This window comes from Peromyscus eremicus, chromosome 3 (genome assembly GCF_949786415.1).
Source record: "Peromyscus eremicus chromosome 3, PerEre_H2_v1, whole genome shotgun sequence".
Lineage (NCBI taxonomy): Eukaryota > Metazoa > Chordata > Mammalia > Rodentia > Cricetidae > Peromyscus > Peromyscus eremicus.
The window spans coordinates 149,876,265-149,897,347 of NC_081418.1; the positions used below are offsets into that span (position 1 = coordinate 149,876,265).

The window sequence follows — 21,083 nt, forward strand, 5'->3', positions numbered from 1 at the left end:
GATGAGTATGTAATGCCCTTCTTGATCTCTTTTGATTGATTTTAGTTTGAAGTCTATTTTGCTGGATTTCAGGATGGCTACACCCGCTTGTTTCTTAAGACCGTTTGATTGGAAAGTCTTTTCCCAGCCTTTTATTTTTAGGTAGTGTCTATCTTTGAATTTGAGATGTGTTTCTTGTATGCAGCAGAAAGATGGGTCCTGCTTTCATATCCATTCTGTAAGCCTATGTCTTTTTATAGGTGAATTAAGTCCATTGATATTGAGGGATATTAATGACCAGTGATTGTTCATTCCTGTTATTTTTTGGTGGTGATGTGTGTGTACTTCTCTTCGTTGAGGTTTACTGCTGTGGCTTTATCTATTGCCTGTGTTTTTGAGGGTGTGTCTGACTTCCTTAGGTTGGAATTTTCCTTCTAGAGTTTTCTGTAGGGCTGGGTTTGTGGTTAAATCTGGCTTTGTCATGGAATGTCTTATTCACTCCATCTATGATGATTGAAAGTTTTGCTGGGTATATTAGTCTAGGCTGACATCCATGGTCTCTTAGTGTCTGCATTACATCTTTCCAGGTCCTTCTGGCTTTCAAAATCTCCATTGAGAAATCAGGTGTTATTCTGTTAGGTTTGCCTTTATATGTCACTTGGCCTTTTTCCTTTGCTGCTCTTAATATTCTTTCTTTATTCTGTATGTTTAATTGTTTAATTATTATGTGGCGAGGGGACTTTTTTTGGGGGGTCTAGTCTGTTTGATGTTCTATAGGCTTCTTGTATCTTCATAGGCATTTCCTTCTTTAAGTTGGGAAAGTTTTCTTCTATGATCTTGTTGAATATATTTTCTGTGCCCTTGAGTTGGTATTCTTCTCCTTCTTCTACCCCTATTATTCGTAGGTTTGGTCTTTTCGTGGTGTCCCAAATTTCTTGGACATTTTGGTTCATGACTTTGTTGGCTTTAGTGTTTTCTTCGACCGTATCTTCAATGCTAGAGATGCTCTCTTCCATCTCTTGCATTCTGTTGATTATACTTGCATCTGAAGTTCCCAATCGTTTTCTCAGATTTTCTATTTCCAGCATTCCCTCTGTTTGTGTCTTCTTCATTTTTTCTATTTCCCTTTTCAGGTCTTGGACTGTTTCCTTCATTTGTTTCATTGATTTTTCTTGATTTTCTTTCAGTACTTTATTGTTTTCTTCCAGGACTTTATTGATTTCTTCTAATTTGTTTGCCCTTTCCTCTAGTTGTTTACAGCATTCTTCACATTTTTTTGTCTTTTCCTCTACACAAGCCTCTAGCTTCTTCATGATGTCATTCATAAGGCTATTTTCTTCTGCTTCTTCCAATTTCTGATGTTCAGGTCTAGGTGTTGGAGGAGGGCTAGGTCCTGGTGATGCTGTATTGCTATTCATTTTGTTGTATGTGTTTCTGCCTTGACATCTGCCCATCTGCTTATGATTCGTTCTTGGCCTTACCGGCACACTTGGTTCAGACAGAGCTGACAGATTCAGGGAGTCTCTTTCTCTTGTCCAGATGGGAGCTCTCTTGTCCAAATTGGAAGTCCGGGGCAGTATGGTAGCTCTTGTTCAGAAGGGAAGTCTGGGGCAGGATGAGAGCTCTTCTCTCTCTCTCTCTCTCTCTCTCTCTCCTCCAGAAGGGAAGTCCGGGGCAAGATGGGAGCTGGGGGCCAGCCTCTAAGTCTCAGGAAGAGGCTTGGGGCTTGGGCGGATGGGCGTGGGGGCAGGGCGTGGAGACTGCAGGGTCTGCCAGGGGTCTTGGAGAAGGGGATCCTTCCCGGTGGGGCTAGAAGGGAACCTGCCCGGTGGCCAGAACTTGGGGCCAAGTTGGGCAGGTCTTCCCCAGAGTGGCTGGTGCCCAGGGATGGGGTCCGGGGCAATCTAGGGGACTCACCTGAACTCCAGAAGGGAAGTCTGGGGCAAGATGGGAGCTGGGAGCCGGCCTCTAAGTCTCAGGAAGAGGCTTGGGGCTAGGGCAGATGGGCGTGGGGTCAGGGCGTGGAGACTGCAGGGTCTGCCAGGGGTCTTGGAGAAAGGGATTCTTCCTGGTGGGGCTAGAAGGGAACCTGCCCAGTGGCCAGAACCTGGGGCCAAGTTGGGCAGGTCTTCCCCGGAGTAGCTGGTGCCCAGGGATGGGGTCTGGGGCCCCATCACATCTTCTAATAGGTGTGCCTGTGTCTGAGCAAGCTGCTGTTGGTCTACTCTGTGATTGTTATGTCTGTGTCTCAGGTGGCCCTACTGTGTCTAATCTTAGCTGTTGGTCTAATTGGAGCAGGCAGATTCTGTGTCTCAGGGAGCTGCTCTTGGGTCAACCCAAGCTAGTTGATTCTGTGACTCATGGATCTGTTCTTGGTCTTATCAGGGCTCTTGGTCCAGTCAGAGATGACAGATCCTGTTTTTCAGGAAGCTTCTCTTGGTCCATGAGAGATGGCAGATTCTACTTCTCAGAAAGCCACTCTGGTCTAATGAGGGCTGGCAGATTCCCTGTCTGCTGAGGTTACTCTTGGTCCAATGACAGCTCTTTGTCCAATAAGAGCTCTCTCTGTAGGCCTGATGAGAGCTGTCTAGGCTGGATAAGAGCTGGGGCCCAGGGATGGGTCCTAGGGGCAGACCTCACTGGGTATGAACAGGGTCACTCACCTCTAGGCCAGATCTATCTGATACTTTCTATACCTGCTGTAGTGTGCACAGTGTGGCAAACTTGTCAACGTTATTGTATTTATTGTGAATGCTTTCTCCTGACTCTTAAAACATGCATCATGAAAAAGAAAGTGTTTTACCAGATGCTGGTAACAACTGATACCTTTCTGACCAAATTGACCATTCTAGGAATCAACACACCATGTCTTCCCTAATGGGACAAATTTTATTCTTCCTTTTTGCAATCATTTATATACCAAAAACTTATACACCAAAAGTAAATGGTGGACTCAGTTTCTTTCTCTTCTATAAACAGCACTATTTATTATTAATCTTGCATTTACATATACATATTTCTTGATGAAAAAATATTTTAATCATATTTTATTTGTCCTGAAAAAAAAGCAAAGCATATAAAAGAAATGTAATTGAAAGACCAATGTCCAGGCCTTTGTTCTTTCTGCTTACTCTTACAATGGTGCAGAGATGATTACTTGTGAGCTTGCAAACATCTCTTTGGTTCCTCTGGTAGTGAACTAAACCATGCTAACAACAGTATGCCATAGAATATTAATTTATCAAGTTCAGTTTCACACTGTGCCATACAAGACACAATGATTGCCTCTCCCTTCATTTTCCATTTCTTTTTCCAGCTTCTGTATTTTTTGATGTTGACATTTTAACTTCTTGCAATTGTGGTTACATTGGGATTAAACCTATATCAGTGACAAACTATCATATATTCTGTTAAGTTTAGACACATAACAATGCTAAATAGGAAACTGATTCAGCTTCAGGTTTCTCTATCTCTTCCCTCAATTCACCCCTGCACATCTGTCTGCTGTGCCATGATCACACCATGATGAGAATAAAGCTTAGAATAATAACCCATCTGCCAAGGCCTCTTGGACACCATGAGGAATCCTCAAGCATTTCAAGGTTTATGTTTTATGGACTGCTTTCCCTACTAAAAAGTGTTAAGGAAGAATCTGTGCTTTTAGAATGAAAAACTATTTCCTTTATAAGGTGTGATTCCCAGGTAATGGGTATATGCATGTGAGCACAGGTGCCTCAAAGATCAGAGACATCAGATCCCCCAGAGCTGGTCACAGGTGGTTGTGAGCCTCTTGATGTGGGAACCAAACTCAGATCCTGTGCAAGAGCAGCACATGCTCTTAAATGCTGAGCCACCTCTCCACCTCCATGAAACTTTCCTTTTATAGCACACACTCACTAATTCAGGAAATCATAACAACACAAAGATAACAGCAGAAAGTCCTGCAGTTAGATTGTCTACTTTCTCTTTTCTGTTGTTTGGGTTTGGACAATCTCCCAATGTGTTCAAATCTTAGTCTTCAGCAAGGTGCTCTTGAAAGGTGGTTGAAGCATTAAGAGGTGGGGCCTAGAAGGAGGAAGCTGGGTCCATGATGGTAAACCCATGGAAGAGATTCTAGGCCCTTTGCCCCCTCCATCCCTCTCTTTTTGATTTCCAGCCAAAGTGAGGTCAGCAAATTCCTTCCTGTGAGTTTCTGCCCCAATGTGCTACATAGACACAGGTCCAAAGCCACAGGGCTGAGTGATCATAGCCAGAGACCTCTGGAGAAAAATAAGCCTTTTCTTCTTGGAAGTGGATTGGCCTCAGTTCCAGTAACAGAAACTGTCAACTTAACTCTCCCATGAACATTCTGGCTCCCTTGAAGAGAGAGCTTTTAAGATTTTGGCTGCCTGCATTCTGCTCTAGCAGGTAGATGTTTTCACTTTACTATGCATAGATAACCACAGCATATTGACCTCCACCCCTCATCTTTCCTTTCGTCATCCTCCCCATCTTTAGGGATTTATGCCATTTTTATATTATGGACTTTCATTAAAAGGGAAGAAAAATGAGGAACAGAAAGAAATAGTTTTGATCATGCTATTATCATGAACTATGGTTCTACAAAAACAGACAGGCTTGTTGTTCCTTAAAAATCTCTTCATCCTTTATCACCACAAAATAAGATGAGTTCTGTATCAGTTACTTTTCACTGTTGTGATAAAACCCCACAAAGCAACCTGTAGAAGAAAGAGTTTATTTTTGCTTATGATTCCAGAGGGATGGAAGTCCCTCATGGCAAGGAGGCATGACAGCCAGCGGCAGCCATGGTGACTGGGGCAGGAAGCTGAGATTTCACATCCTCCACCAAAGCACAAAGCAGAGGGAGCTAGAAATAAAAGAGGCTTTTAACTCTGGACACCTAGCCTGGTGGTTCACTTCCTCGATTAAGGGTGCACCTCCAGTTCTCCACAAGCAGAGTTATCAACTGGAACCCAAATGACTTTATTCCTGAGCCTAGGAGGAACAGTTCTCAAACAAACCATCACAAGTTGATTTTGATTTTAAAGTGCACCTTGAATTTTATTAATCCCAATGTTACAGCAATACTCACACTTTACAACTTTCTACATTTTTTTTCATTTATTTCTTTTTTTGAGGGTGAGGAAGTACAGAAAAAGGGGATAGGACAATTTACAAGAGATGATTTTCTTTCTTCATCCCAGGGATCAAAATTATCTTGTCAGACTTGGTGGCAAACACGCCTTTCCACTGAGCCATCCAGCTGGCCCCTGTTAAATCATTTTACTCTAATATGATTTTGAAATTTAATAACCAGGTGCTCTGAGGAACCATGAGTAAAATGAACACTGGACCAAAGAGGCCACCTGCATATGCGAAGGTAGTCTGTTGAACTGTAAATACTGCATCAATCCTTGACTTTTTAAATACATTTTGTTTTATTATCAGTAGTTTACGTTGGGGTTGTCACAAACTAGGCAAGCACTCCACTACTGACATAGAGTTCTGTCTCCACAAAGGACCTTTGCAAGGTCTGCCTTTCTCAAATACTGGTTTTTAAGAAAGATTTCATGCCCAGTTTTGAATTACTATAAAAAGGTTCCAACCATCTTTGCTACAAAATTTTTAATAACCTCACTAAAGGTATCAGTGCTCTAAACAAAGTGATTAAATGTTTGACAAGAGTAATAAAAGAAGGGATTCAAAACAAGAGGTCACACATTATGAGAAGTCATATTTTGGAAGCAGCATGTCTCAAAAAAAGTTTACAACTCTTAAATAGACATAGACATGTGCAGATGTCTTGCATGTTGAAAGGATAATTATTCAATGTGACACAACAAAGATGCATATTTTCAGTTTTAAATACCTCCAACATTAAGGCATAAATTTAATGAAATTGAGTAGTGTTTGAGTAATGGAGAGTTTTAATGCTGTTTGAAGATATATGGGAAATACTCATGGGCTTTGATTGAGTTAAAAGAGAAAATGCTGTTTGAAAATGAAGGCAGCTTTCAAGTTCAGTGTGGGGTCACCATAGTCTTCCCTGGGAAAATCTTAGGTGCAACCCTGATGTTCTGAAAATGCTGTCAGTAAATATTTTTATCATGAGTAAAATAATTTTTGAGGACCTTAAGGATAAGAAATGAGTTCTTATAGTATTCTCATGATTCAAAAGAACCAAATGCACACTCTGTCATGGGCTTGTGCAGGCCAATAGAAAACTCATTACAGCTTAGTTTTCAGTTCTCTGCCATTCTCAACTTCAGGACTTCTATGCACATTCATGCACTCACTTTTCTTCTCTGTGAGCTTCATCTCTGCAAGTTCAGTTTCTGAAGAGTCAATTTCCCCAGGGAGTTGGTGCTTCCTCATGAGTATTAGAATGAAGACTGCTGGGAGAAAGCTCAATCCTCTAAGTACTGTAGGCACGCCAATGTAAATGTTCCTATTGAAAACAACTGGTCTGTATTAACATAATTCTTAATGAGTTCAGTGGAAGCTAACCTTTTATATTCTTACAGATCATTTATTGTTCAAAGAAAAACATCAGGTGATTATTTTGCCCATGTAATTTATGTAATCTACTTTGCTAAATTTTTAATTCTTTAGATTTGCTGAACTTGTCCAAGTTAAGCATGAAAAATGTAAAAGTTTCCTGAAATTAATTAGGTAATTTTCCCTTTAGGCATTTCTGAGAACAACTTTTATACTGTTATAAGTATCTGTTCTTTGTAGATTTGATTAAATATGTCTTCAGTTTTCTGGACTTAATGTATTTGGGAAGTAGGTATTGTGACATATATATTTCTAAATAACTATGAAAGCATTCTTTCATGTTCTCAACATGTTTATAGGAAAATTTGGTATGATGGACAGTGTTGTCAATTTTACACAATCTAGAAACTCCTGGGAAGGAAGTTTCAGTGAAGGCCTGTATAGAATATGTTGGCCGGTAAACGTATCTGTTCGAGATACTTTGATTACATTAATTGAGGTGAGAAGAAATAGCACACAATGGGTGGCACCATTCCTTAGACAGGAAATCCTGAACTACTTTAGCACAGAGAAAATGATCATCACTATGTCTACAGTGGGAAAGTATAAATATGTTATATATGTGGAGATGCTTAAGACCAAATACAACAGTCTAGAAATACAATTCAGATTTTTTTCTAGATGGGTAATAGATTAATAAATATCTTAGTTAATTTTCCTGCCACTGTTATAAAAGAGCCTGACAAAATCAGTTTGAGGGAAATAGGGTGAATTTGCTCACAATTCTAGTTCACCATTTGGGGATGTCAAGGCAACTGGAGCTTTGTCCAACACAGATACACTGACAGAAGTAGTTCAGGCCTTCCACACTTTTACTATAGGCACGCCAGACTGAGAATGGGATAGCAGCCACCCCAGCCATACACACTTGGGGACAGGGCAATAGCCAGCACTTTTCACTCCCAGAATTTTTCAGTATGCTCCTCACCCAGAAACAGACAGAACGGGTCATACCTTGAGAGAGCCAAAATTCCTTTTGGCTGAAGTGGTTTTATGAGCAAGGAGGAGCACAGTGCAGTCTGTAGCAAACAAAGGTTCTCTGTGGGCTTTTTTGGGGCCTGCTGCCCTATAGGGACAGCAAGGTCACAGCCTAAGCCTGGCTCAAGATCAGCCTATCATGACCTCTGTGTGTAGGTCAGCAGGGAACCCACAATTCTTTCCTATACTGTTAGTGACAGGGGCCTGTGTAGCACTGTGAGTGGTGGAAACCATGCAGGTAACTGCTTTTAGTCTAAACAGCAGCATGAAAGCACACGACTGGATGCACCCAGATCTCAGAGGCCAGGCACCCTGGTCTGCTGGTTCTTGAGGTTAATGGTTTCGGTTGTGTGTATGTGTGACCACATCCTCCCCCTCTGTGAAGCTCTCAGTCGGTTTGTACCACAACCGCTCTACTGAGCCATGTAATGTCCACGAGGCAGCCAACCACTAAGCGCAGTGGAGCACCTATGGGTTCCCAGAGATGAGACCGTCAGTCAAATTCAGGGAGCAGCCCCTTCTCGAGGAGGCCCCTGGCAACAGCACCTGGCGTGCTGTTAAACTGCAAGGGCCGTCCACAGACTTGGGTTCTTATTATATCAGGCTGCAAGCATGAGAGGGCTGTGACCTTCCCAGGAGCTAGAACGTCAGAATCCATGCTGCTTGAATGTGCTGGGACTGCCATACTGACCCCTGCGGAAGGGAGGAGTCCTTCTCTCTATTCATGGATATGGGGTGGTGGGAGCCAAGAAATTTGTTTCCACCAACAGTGCCCTTGTCCCTGGTCTCTGGATCTTGCTGTCCTGTTTATCTCCAGTGTTCTGCCATGCTAGCTCAGCTCCAGATACAGCTCTCCCCCTACTGCTCCAGGGCCTCTACACAGACACCTGCTCCCTTTTAAAAGTATTATGAAGGGTTAGGTTAGGAAACCCACTCATGCTTAATTGTAACAAACACTTTAGAAATAAGAAATAATAAAATACAAAATAAGGAAGTTATACCGTCCACATGCATTCTGAAAATGAAGCCAAATGTCGTCTTATCACTAAAGAAAATATTAGATATGAGTGAGGACAGTTTATGCACTACCTAAGTAGGTCTCAAAAATTAACTTTACCTGAAGTTATTTGTATCATACATCCTGCATGCCCCTGGCTCACCACATTTCAGAGTCCCCCAGTGTAAACAGGTTCTGTCTACCAAAGCGCCAAAGTAAATAGGTGCTGGAATGCCAGCTGCAGTGAGGAGAGAAAGAGAAACAGCCCATTGCCAGGAAGAGAGAAGAGAGAGATGTGTTATTTTGTTTGGAAGTACCTCCAGTTCAGTATTAAACAAAAAACAACATACCAAAATATGAATCAATGCCTCTCCACTTTTAGAAATTATAATTTAATGTAAAGTTTTTAGATCACAACAAATAAAACAATGTAAAAAATGCTAATAAACTATTCATTGAGTTTATAACCGTGAACCCATGTATTTTTTCTAATGCCTTGTGCTACTTTTCTGTTCATCTAACTACCAAAATCATTTCCTTCTTGTTTTATTCTTGAATCTACTATGAGATGAAATGTATAATTAAGTATAGGTAATCTTTGGAAAGACAAGGGGAAACATTTTTCAACTCTGCGGTTACCTCATTCTCAGACTAATTAAAAATTGTCGTTTCCAATCACAAGGGCTTTAAACTGGAGTTCAGGGTTATGTGGACAGAGCACATGTATGTTAAAGATACAACAAGGTCATTGTAATTTCCTGGATGTGGACAGTTGGGATACTGCAGATCCAGAGACAGATTCTCTTTTCTTCTCTTTTTTATCATGCATTGGCCCTTCCCTGTGTCTGCCCTCATGTCCATCCATAACTATCATGTGGAGCCTTTGAGGAGATGTGATGATTTAACAGGTCACTAGCCTCCACCCACCCAAACCCTAAGAATGCCATCAGATAGCACCTGAGCCTACAGCAGAGAATTCCCTGCTTTGCTGTCACCAACCTAGCTGACAGTCCCACAGATGTATTTGAGAAGTGCCTTATTCATGACTTCCTGTGTTCTCCAACTATAAACATCACTAACGTCGCCATGTTGAAAACTGATATTTGGATGACCTGAAACTGTGTTCCCATTGTGGTGACTCATATTTGATCCCAGAATAAAACCTCTTATTCCCTGTAAGGTGAGGGTTGTGTTTTGGGTTAACAAGATAGTTGTTATCTTTTTATTCAGAGAAAATTAACTAGTTTACTAAGTACTTAGTATAGTATTGGTCTGATGTGTTAGGAAATTGTTCATACCAAATACTCTTGTACAAAATGCATGTAATCCAATTCCAAGTGACTTCTCTTCAGACTTGATACTCCTGAAAAACATACACATAAATAAAAGTACAACAAGCAAACCCGTATCTGTCCGAGCATCCTTCCAATGACCATCATAGTTCATGATCCTAATGGTTAAGCTTTTCATCCTGAGGTGAGGACAATATAGCTCTACTGCTAAGCCCACACAGAGGAAGGCATATGACTTCTGAAAGTTGTCCTGTGATATCCAAACATCTAAAGCACACACACCACACTAAAGGTTTTTAAAAATTGTACATTAAAACATCAATGAGTCACATTTTTCACATCTAGTTACAGAGTCAACTTCAGAGAGTAAGGCAATTGAGAAGAGTGTGAGGCATGGAAGTGGGAACAGGCATTTAGTAAACATGAGAGCATATCTTGAGAGTGTTTGGAAGTTTTAACAGAAGAGTATAACTGCTCACATGCCCTTCTCCTATGACCATCCTCCTCTATGAGGAAAACTCAATCTTATCAACTGAGCATGCTGATCTGGAGCAGAGGTACCTGGAGTAGTGAAGGAGAAAGCAGACATCATGTAGCCACATCAGTTGAATCAGCCTGGAGCATTATGGGGTGACAGATGTCACAGTCAAATCTCCCTCACTTGTAAGAACCAGTAATACTTGATGCATTTATCTATGCCTGAACCTATGAACAAGGCATATACCACATCTCCATTTGTGTGAATATAAGAATAGTATATGTTACCATGGAAAATTTATATATATATATATATCCTAATATATATCCTATTCCACTATAGGCTATGATGGGTAGAAGCAAGGGAGGGAAGCGAAGGAAAGGGAAGGGGAAGAGAGAGGATGGGAGCAAAAAGGAAAGGAAAAGAGAGAAGAGGAGAGGAGAGGAGGAGGGGAGGGGAGGGGAAAGGAGGAGAGGAGAAGAGGAGAGGAGAAGAAAGGAGAGGAGACAAGAGAAGAGAAGAGCAAAAGGAAGAGAAGACAGGTATGAGGAGAGGGGAGTGGAGGGGGGAGAGCAGAGGAAAGGAGAGGAGGGGAGGGGAGGGGAGGGGAGGGGAGAGGAGAGGAGAGGAGAGGAGAGATGTGAAGGAAGAATAGGAGGGAAGTGAAGAAGAAAAGGCAAAGGGATTTTGGAATGGAGGAGAAGGAGAAGGGATGGGATAGAAAGGGAATGTGGGCAAGGTAACAGAAAAAAGCACAGGGAAGTGAAGGAAGGATGGAGAAGCTTGGTCCATCCTATAAGGATAAAATGTTATGAATCACACATCATAGTTAACTCGGCTTTGCTTCTAAATTCCAGTGAGACAAGAAAAGAAGGCTTCACCTGTTTTCCAATTGTTAGTGGGTGTGAAATTTGCTAGACTGGAAAGAACACCTGCTAACTATGAGAAACCTTGAGGTGTGGCTCTGCTCTTCCTCACTTGTTTTAGAAGTTTCAGTATCAAATATTGCATAACTGTACCCATGTTTAGAGAGTGCTTATTATTGTATTCATGTATTCCTGTACCTCATTGTTAGAGAGTAACTGCAATTGTACTCATCTCTATTGGTTAGGTAGTATCTATTTTTGCATTCATGTTTTTTGTTAAAGACAGGTTGAGCTCAGGATGTCAAGGGAGCCTGGTCACTTTTACACAGAGGGTTTCACTCTCTGCAAGTTAGTTAGCCAAGCCTAGGAAGTGAATGCTAGACAACTCCTCTCTCCCTGTTAAAACAAGATGTCCCTTAATGTGGGCTTAAGACATAAGGAGAGAAAATAGGAAAGGGCAGGCAGGAAAATTCCAGAAAACTTTAAATTACTGTTAAATATAGCAATGCTCAGAGCATTGAGGTTCTGGGAACCATGACTCCAAGAGCCTTTCTTGGGAAAAGAAATTTTAATAACTGATGAAAAAATCTAAATGGCATTTGGGGTGCTCAGTGTGTAAGGTTGCTTGCCACAAAGGCTAGATGACCAAGAACCCAGGAACATATGTAAAAAAATAATTAAAAAGCTCAATTCAGGGGCATACATCTGTAAGCCCAGCATTCTCATAGTGAAATAGGAGAAAACAGAATTGCTTGGGAACTTGAGGGCCTGGTATGCTGGAGTACACAGCCAGGCCAGCAGCAGAAGAAAGAAGGGAGACCCTGCCTCAAAAACAAGAGGAACACAAACACACACACACACACACACACACACACACACACACACACACACACACACTCACAACACACACACACTCACCACACACACTCACAGACACACACACACTCACCACACACACACACACACACACATACTCACAGATACACACACTCACTACACACACACACACTCACAACACACACACACTCACACACTCAGCACACACTCACAACACACACACACTCACCACACACACACACACACACACACACACACACACACACACACCATTTATTCACATATGCACATACTACTGAGAAGGAAAGAGAGAAAGATAAATGAAAGACTTACTTATTACCTCAGAAAAACCATATACCCAGGAATGGCTGCTAGTGAGTGGATGAGACTGCCAATTAGTGCCAGTGTAAAAAAATAATGCAGCATGATAGTACAGTCATGGCCTTTTTTACACAGCCCAAGGACTGCAGATGAGTTTCCTGAAGACCCAATGCAGCTGCAGTTTTGAAACACCTGTTAAAGAAAGCAAAGTCTTATTTAAGGAAGAAAAATATTGGGCATAAACCTTCAATATTTTCTACAGGGCCAGTTAGACCAAAATGGAGCGTGTTGGGGCCAATGATATGACTCAGAGGAAGAGCACTCATCTAGAATGAATGAAGACCAAGTGGAACACAAAGTTCATTAAACAATAAATATAGAGTAAAACAGAGGTTAGTTTTCCGCTTTACTTCCTTCCTTTTCGTTTTGGTATCTTTGAATTCTATCATAAAATATAAAGGGGTAGATTTAAAATACTGGTACATTCTTCTAAATTCATGGAGTAAATTTTCAAAAAAAAAATCAATTATCCTGAAAGCACACTTTATTTTATTTTATATTTATATTTATTTTCTTGTTTCTTTGTTTTTTCTTGCAGGTGTGTTTACGTGTGTGTGTGTGTGTGTGTGTGTGTGTGTGTGTATGTGTGTGTGTGTATGTGTGTGTGTGTGTCTGTGTGTGTGTGTGTGCCTGTCTATGTGTGAACACATGTGTATCATGGCATACATGTAGAAGTGAGGGGATAAGTTATGGGACTTAGTTCTATTCCTCTACCATGTAGGTCTCCAGGTTGTAGTTCTGATGGCGAGGCTGGTGGCAAATGCCTTTACTCACTGCCAACATTTTAGCCTGCAAATAATTTTTTAAAAAGTCAATAAATACTATTCTGTTTTGTTTTGACCCGAGTACTAAGTACTAAAACAGAATGTGTTTCAGAATACTGATGGAATAGCTAGGTGCTTACTAATAGTCATGTCCCCAAGAAAAAGAGTTTATTTTAACAATAAAGTCAAATCTTGTTTGAATTGTTATATTTCTTAGTCTGAATAAGAATCAAAATTTATATTTCACTTTGATTACCAACCAACTCTGTAAGTATTATGTATGAGTGAGAATTGTTGAGACCAAGGTTGGATAAAGCACAGGGACAAATAGCCAAACAAATGGAAACACATGAACTATGAACCAATATCCAAGGAGCCCCCAACTGGATCAGGCCCTCTGGATAAGTGAGACAGTTGATTAACTTGATCTGTTCTGGAGGCATCCAGGTAGTGGGACCAGGACCTGTCCTCAGTGCATGTGCTGGCTGTTTGGAACCTGGGGCTTATGCAGGGACACTTGGCTCAGCCTGGGAGGAGGGGACTGGACCTGCCTGGACTGAATCTACCAGGTTGAACTCAATCCTCAGGGGAGTCTTTGCTCTGGAGTAGATGGGAATGGGGGGTAGACTGGGGGGAAGGCGGGTGGGGGGGCTGTAGGGGGGAGAACAAGGGAATCGTGGCTGATATGTAGAATTAAATTAAATTATAAAATTAAAAAAAATTATATTACGTGCTATATGTTGTTATAGTATACAAAACTAATTTTGTACTGATTAAAAGGTAGAAATTAAAAAAAAATGCTCAACTATTTCCTGCTAAACTATCATGAGGAGATGGCACAGTCTATAAAGTTCTGCACGAGCATGAGGACCCGAGTTCAGGTCCCAGCACACATGAGAAAGATGCACGTGTGGAGGATGTGCTCGCAACACTGGTGCTCTGAAGATGGGAGCAGTGACTCCCTGGGGATCACTTGCCAGGCAGCCTAACAGAATCGGCAAATTCCAGGCCATGAGATCCTGTCTCAAAAGCACAAAGTGGGCGGGACCTGAGAGTCAACAGCCGAGGTTGTCTTCTGACCTCCATGTGCACACGCACACGCACATGCACGTGCACACACACACACACACACACACACACACACACGACTATAATAAACAAATAAATAAATATAAGGTGTTCATGATACCAAAAGATAAGTTTTCTGCCTGCCTCAACTACATAGCTCATTTGAGGTCAGCCTGGGTTTCGTGAGATCCTATCACAAAAGGGGCAGACTCTGTTCAGAGTATTTTAAAGTTTTAATTTCAATGCTTACTTATGTGTCTGCTTCTCTGTCTGTATACAAGCAGGAGCATGTAGGTGCCTGAGGTGTCAGATTGCCAGGAGCTGGAGTTGGTCGATGCACCATATGGGTGCTGGGAAGTAAAGAAGTCCTCTAAAGACCAGCAAGTGCTCTTAACAGCTAAGCTAGCATCATATCCCATCCAGAGTATTTTAACTCCAAACATTTGAATAATTGTCTCAACTTCTTTGAAATTACAAAATAATTCCCAGACTCTGTCAAGGTTTTATATAACATCTAGGAATTGTAAGGTCAGGTATAAATATATAAAGGAAATTTAGTTGTTCATAAAATATACTAATTTCTTTTAAGCATGGACTAATTTTTGCTTTATAGAAGATGTAGGCTTAGATCATAGCACATATTAGTGTGGCACAGAAAACATCAGCTCAGATCATTGAAAGGGTGTTTACCATGTTGATTCCTGTTCCAACAGACTTCTCACAGCCTGCAAGGCAGGCTGACATGTATGCTAGGCCATTGTCTCCACACACTGGATCCCATGTTTTAGTTAAGCAGTTACACCTTGTGTTGCAGTCAGCAAGGACCATATTCTCCACGTACAAAGGCTGCTGGATTCTGAAATGATTGTAAATAATGTTAGGGACACTTAAAAGCTACCCAAGCACCACTTTATTTCCTTCTCTTCATCTCAGATTGTACACACACACATACACACACACACACACACACACACACACACACACACACACACACACACACAGGAGAGAGAAAGAGAAAGAGAGACACAGAGAGACTGAGACAGAGAGAGAAACATTTCAGAAATACTCCAAATATCAATGTGTGATCTCTGTACTATGTTTTGGCGACATAAATTATCTGCTCTGGTGGTCACATAACTGCTTTTTCAATTACTTCAGAAACAAACATTAAGTGCCCACTACATAGAAAAATACTGTGATTGTAGAGCTAAAAATGAAGATGGTAATCTCTCATTAGTCTCCATGATGAGAAATAATGAAAGAGGGCCAGGAACAAAATCTGCATTTCCATTGCTAAGATAGATGCTTAATTTAGCCTAAAAAACAGAGTGGTTTGCGTAACCAGACATGCTGTTCTGAGATACAGAGAACTCAGCACTTAGAATGGGATTTAAGAGGATAATGTGGGAGTCTAGAGTCTGAATTCACATCCTGTCACTCAAACAGTGTGAAGTCAGCAGGACTGGAGATGGAGTCAGTACATACAACTCTACTTTGGCATTGTGGAAGGAATTTTATGTAAATGCACTAACTCCCTGTTTTTATTTTCACATCTACAAAGTGAACAGGGCCGGGCAGTGGTGGCGCACGCCTTTAATCCCAGCACTTGGGAGGCAGAGCCAGGTGGATCTCTGTGAGTTCAAGGCCAGCCTGGGCTACCAAGTGAGTCCCAGGAAAGGCGCAAAGCTACACAGAGAAACCCTGTCTCGAAAAACTGGAAAAAAAAAAAAAAAACCAAAGTGAACAGAACATTACTTTCTTAAAAAGAGATCCAAATCAGTAATTATATGTATATATATATATATATATATATATATAGTTATTTATGATTTTATATTTGAAATTATTCAAATCGTGTGATTCATAAGGATTTTGAAAGGAAATTTTCTTTTAATCTTTCTCTGTCTCTCTGTGTATGTGTGTGTGTGTGTGTGTGTGTGTGTGTGTGTGTGTGTGTGTGTGTGTAAGCACACATGTATAACGACAGCATGCATATGGAGGTCAGAAGATAATCTTGCACCTTGTTAGAGACAGAGTTCCCAGATCTTCACTGCTGCAAATGTCATACTAGCAGACTCATGACCTTTCAGGTTTTCCTGCCTGTGCCTCTCAGCTCACATGAGGACTGCTGGGATTACAGACACTCTACCCACATTCAGAGGGCCTAGTGTGGTCCCCTGCAGCCTCCCCAGCTGTCAGTCCAGAGCTAATGAGCTCCCACTAGCTGGGTCATCTATCTCTGTGGTTTTTCCCATCATGATCCTGATCCCCCTTTCTCCTATAATCCTTCCTCCCTGTCTTCAACTGAACTCCAGGATCTTGGCCAAGTGCTTGGCTGTGGGTCTCTGCATCTGCTTCCATCAGTCACTGGATCTAGGTTCTATGATGACAATAAGGGTAGACACCAATCTGAGTACAGGGTGTGGGAGACAGCTGAGTGGATTTATGTGTTTGTGGGTCCCCTGGTAATGGGACCAGGACTTAACCTGGGTACATGAACTGTTTTTTTGGAGCCCATTCCCTGTGGTGCAATGCCTTACTCAGCCTTGATGCAGGGGGAGGGGTTAGGTTGGGCCTGAACTTGGTTTGCCATTTTGTGTTGACTACACAAGGGAGGTCTTACTCCCTATGAGGAGAGGGTTGGAGTGGGATGAGGGGATATTGAGGGGAGTGGGAGAAGGGAAGCATTGGGAACAGGGAACAGGGAACAGGGATTGGTATGTAAAAGGAAAGAATTTTTTTTTAATAAAAAACCCTAGATACTCTAGCATGCCAAGCTGTAGGTGAGTTCTGGGGATCTGAACTCAGTTCTTCCTGCCTGCTCAGCAAGTACTTTACCAATGAGTCATTTCCCCAGCCCTTTGAAAGGAACCTACAAGTTTATGCTTTATTCATTTTAACTGATTGGTTGGTTGTATAATTGTCCCCTAAGCAAAGTTTTAAATTTCCCATGCTATACAAAATATGACCAGACATCCCTTAAAATGCAAAATCTAAGTCTACAGAATACGTGAGATATAACTATACCAGTGACATATATAAATATATTCATTTGCTGACATACCATGTATTCAATTCAATTATGCTAAATTTGTGCCTATTGTAGAAACCTCTAAAGGCTCGCTGGCCTGTATAGTATACTTTGAATGCTATCTGTTTATGGAGTACAAAATACATGGATAATTTAGGCTGCAAAGCTCTAGATTATTTTCCTTATTGCACTTTAAAGTAGACGAGGGTTTTACCATGATAAACATCCATATAAATGTAAAATCATAAACTTACTCACTGGTCATCTCCAGACTTATTTAATAAGCTTATAACTTATATACACTGGTATAACATTGATGGATGGGAGAAAAAATAAAAGATAACCATGGATCACTACCATTAAGTTGTAATAAAATGATATGGTCATTCAGAATTCTTCAAGAAAATGGACTAGCTATTCTAAAAAATATTATGATCTTCATTAGGAAATAACATACCCATCATAAGAGGTAGTTAAGCCAGCAACTGTGAAATTATCACAGGTCATTAAGAAGTAAAATAAATGTAGAAAGAATTCAGTCAGGGTTAGGCAGAATGCTATGTATGCCGCTTTCTTCATAGAAGTCTTGAACTTCTTCATAATCAAGCCACCAATTACATATCCAACAAATATTGGAGGTAAGGTATAAAGACCTATGAATGCAAGTAAAATAGTATTTTTAGAAGACAGCAGGAAAAAATGTTACCAATTTGTCTCAAATAACGTACTTAAATTATTTAGCTCTAATATACAGTGATCTTAACCCCTACTCATTCACATGTTACTATTGTGTACAAAGAGGTTTTCAAATGTCCTATAATGTCACTTTAAAAAGTATTAGCATTTATTTAATCATAGGCAGTAGGTTGTAAACACCTGATAAGCATCACACACATATACACACATAAATGAATGCATGCATGTACATGTCTATGACATTCTATTTTTCATGTAATTACCCCTCTGTTTAGTAGTAATTTGACTCAGCTCTGGGTGACTTTGAAGGTAGTTGCTGAGTCGATGCTTATCAAGTGTAGAACATTTTGTGCATTGTTTACTCTGCCCAGCATTATTGCTGAGTCTCCTTCCTCAGCAAAAATCAAAGAAAAAAAAAAGAAAAGGGAGGAGAAAATCCTGGCTAGGTTGCATTTATACACCAGCACCAGGCTTGGAAGAATCCATCCATCCTTTGAGCTCCTTAACATTGCATTTGATTTTATACATCTGAGGGTAGGGACTGGAATTTGGACTTTCAGAGAACCTTAGATAATGTGGATGCTGGCAGCCTATGATCATCAGTTATTAAGAGTAAAATGAACCCAGAAAAAAATCCAAATTTGGGTAGGAACCCTGGATTTAGTGTATTAATAAGAAAAGCCAAGTGTGGCTGCACAGAATCCTCAGACCACCAGGGAATCAAGCAGGTGAATTAGAAGTAATGAGTAAGGCAAGAATTGAAGTACACAAGTAAAATCTGGAAGTAAGATACAGAAACCCAGTGAGTTAACTCTGTATTCCTCTTTGAATTAACATACTGCCTCTTGAAAATTGATTGATATGAGCATCCCCCAATATTTCCATAATGATGACAATTTTCATTCTGATTGGAGAATAGAGAGGATATTTCTGGCCTCTTCCTTTCCCTGTCCTTTTTTGGTTTCCCTGGAGACTACAAAGAATAAATTTATAAGAACAGCCCAGCAGATTTCAATTCTGTTGTAGTTTACTATTTGCATTATCTTACTGTTTCTTTGTCCTTGGGATTCTGATTGTCATGTTCTTGTGGAAGGAAGAAGTGCTACTGAAGAAATAATGAGACTACATACCTATGAAAAAGACTATCTCTGCAGTTGATTTTCCATACTGCTGTTCCAGGTATTTAGGCATGAAGGTAATAATAATGACAATTGCGTTGAGGTGGAGCACACTTAGGAGGATGAAAAGCATGTAAATTGAATTGCAGAAGAGGCTCTTCATGAATGGCAAGAAATCTGAAACAAGAGTGCCAAGATCATCAAGCTAACTTGACCTTGCATGTTGTGTTCAGTGTTCTAAAATCTTCTCACAGATTCTGTGGGGTAGCTCAAATGCATTTGATAGATACATTTTACCTCTTTGAGTATCATTGTTTAAGTCACCTCTAGAAGTTAGTGATACAACTGGCCATATAAGAATCAGAACGCAGTTTTGCCATCAAGCAAAACTATAAGGAGATAGAATCCTGTCTGTGGCTAATACAATTTCATTTGCTTTTCTCTTTCCCTTCTATTAATATCCTGTATTCACTAGAGAGTGACTAGTCTGTTCTCTGGAATCTGTAAGGGACTCTCTGATGAAGTTTGAGTTCAGACACTGATGTTATCACTCCTTTGTACAAGAACAGATAAGCTAAAAGTTAGGAAGTCTCCAGGAATCTTGCTGAGTCTCAACCAACCACTTCACAATAGAACATTCATCAGAAGCTCCTACTGATATTTTTAAACATCTCAACACAAGGGTCTCACTGTAAGGAATGCTGACTCATTTGGTGTAAATAAAGCTCCAAGTGATATAAGCAGAACTCCTTCTTGTTTAAAAAGCTGAGGGTCAGTTTTGTAGCCTCTCTAGTAAATGGATTGGATCTCACTGAAAATAGTTTGACTGAATTCACACTTAATAGTCACTTTCCTTTTCCTGTTTTGGTGATTTGAAATAAAATGCACCCCATAGGTAGTTTCACATAGGAAGGTGTGGCTTCATTGGAGTAGGTATGGCCCTATTGGAGGTAGTCTTTGAGGTATCCTATGCTCAAGCTACACTGAGTGCTTCTACACAGACTGCTTCTACAGCCTGCCGATCAAGATACAGAATTCTCAGCTCCTTCTCCAGTTCCATCTCTGATCACATGCCACTCACCATGACAATAATATTCTAAACCTCTAAACTGTAAGGGAGCCCCAATTAAATGTTTTTCTTTCTAAGAGTTGCTATGGTCATTGTCTTTCTTCACAGCAATAGAAACCATAACTAACACAAGTTGGTATCAGTGATGGGAGTATTGCTGTGATACAATAGACCATTTTTTTGAGGAATATGACTTTAGGACTATGGATTAGAAAAGCAATGCAATGATATAAATTCGGATTGATGGGTCATCCTAGTAGGAACATGAAAGACGGTGGTGTCGACGGTTATTTGAGCCCCGGGGCACAGTTTCTAGGGGTTTCAGAGAAGAATTTTAGTATGTTACCTAGAGATCATGTGATATTTTGATGATCAATGTGGCTGCTTTTTGCCCTTGTCCATAGAATCTGCCTGAGACTAAAGTGAAGAGATGTGGATTAATTCTGTTGCAGAGGAAATCTCAATACAACTTAGTATAGACTCTGTAAATGGACAGGCTGAGCAAGTGAAAAACACAAAACATAGATTGCAAGAAAGGGCTCCTGGAAGTGGAAAGGGGCTAAGTCCTGTGTTCAAGGAGATAAACAGATTAAGAAATGGTATAGAGGGAGTAGTGACCTTAGGGCAACACCCCACCCAGCTAACCTTCCAACTTGTGGAAAGGAATTAAGGAAAAACTTATGTAAATTTGTGATGGTACACACCTTTATACCAGCACTCAGGAGATAAAGGCAAGGGGATCTATGAGCTTGAGGCCAGCTTGGTTTTCAGATTGAGATTCAGGATAGCCAAGCTCCGGCAGTGAAGGAAACCACTGAGAACAGAAAGCTGGATATGATGTAACTGAATGAGGGAGGAATGTTCCAGCCTCAGCAAGCTACAGTACTTGGCAGCTTTGGCCGTGTGGTTCTGGTTTTAGAGTCAAGGATAGAAGAAAGGGGTTATGAAATCTTCCTCTACATTTAAGGAAA

The 21,083-nt window shown here is 40.7% G+C and overlaps 1 protein-coding gene across 1 annotated transcript in view; it reads right to left on the reverse strand.

Annotated features, from left to right (window-relative positions):
• Positions 1-6,207: 6,207 nt before the first annotated feature.
• Positions 6,208-21,083, reverse strand: part of LOC131907492 (solute carrier organic anion transporter family member 1A4-like) — a 36,809-nt gene continuing 21,933 nt past the window's right edge. The window contains exons 5-11 of the mRNA XM_059258747.1: positions 19,056-19,220; positions 17,687-17,882; positions 14,889-15,054; positions 12,326-12,498; positions 9,811-9,875; positions 8,633-8,750; positions 6,208-6,427 (exon numbers count right to left, since the gene is read on the reverse strand). Coding sequence (XP_059114730.1) covers positions 6,208-6,427; positions 8,633-8,750; positions 9,811-9,875; positions 12,326-12,498; positions 14,889-15,054; positions 17,687-17,882; positions 19,056-19,220 — 1,103 coding nt within the window. The remainder of the gene's footprint in view (positions 6,428-8,632; positions 8,751-9,810; positions 9,876-12,325; positions 12,499-14,888; positions 15,055-17,686; positions 17,883-19,055; positions 19,221-21,083) is intronic.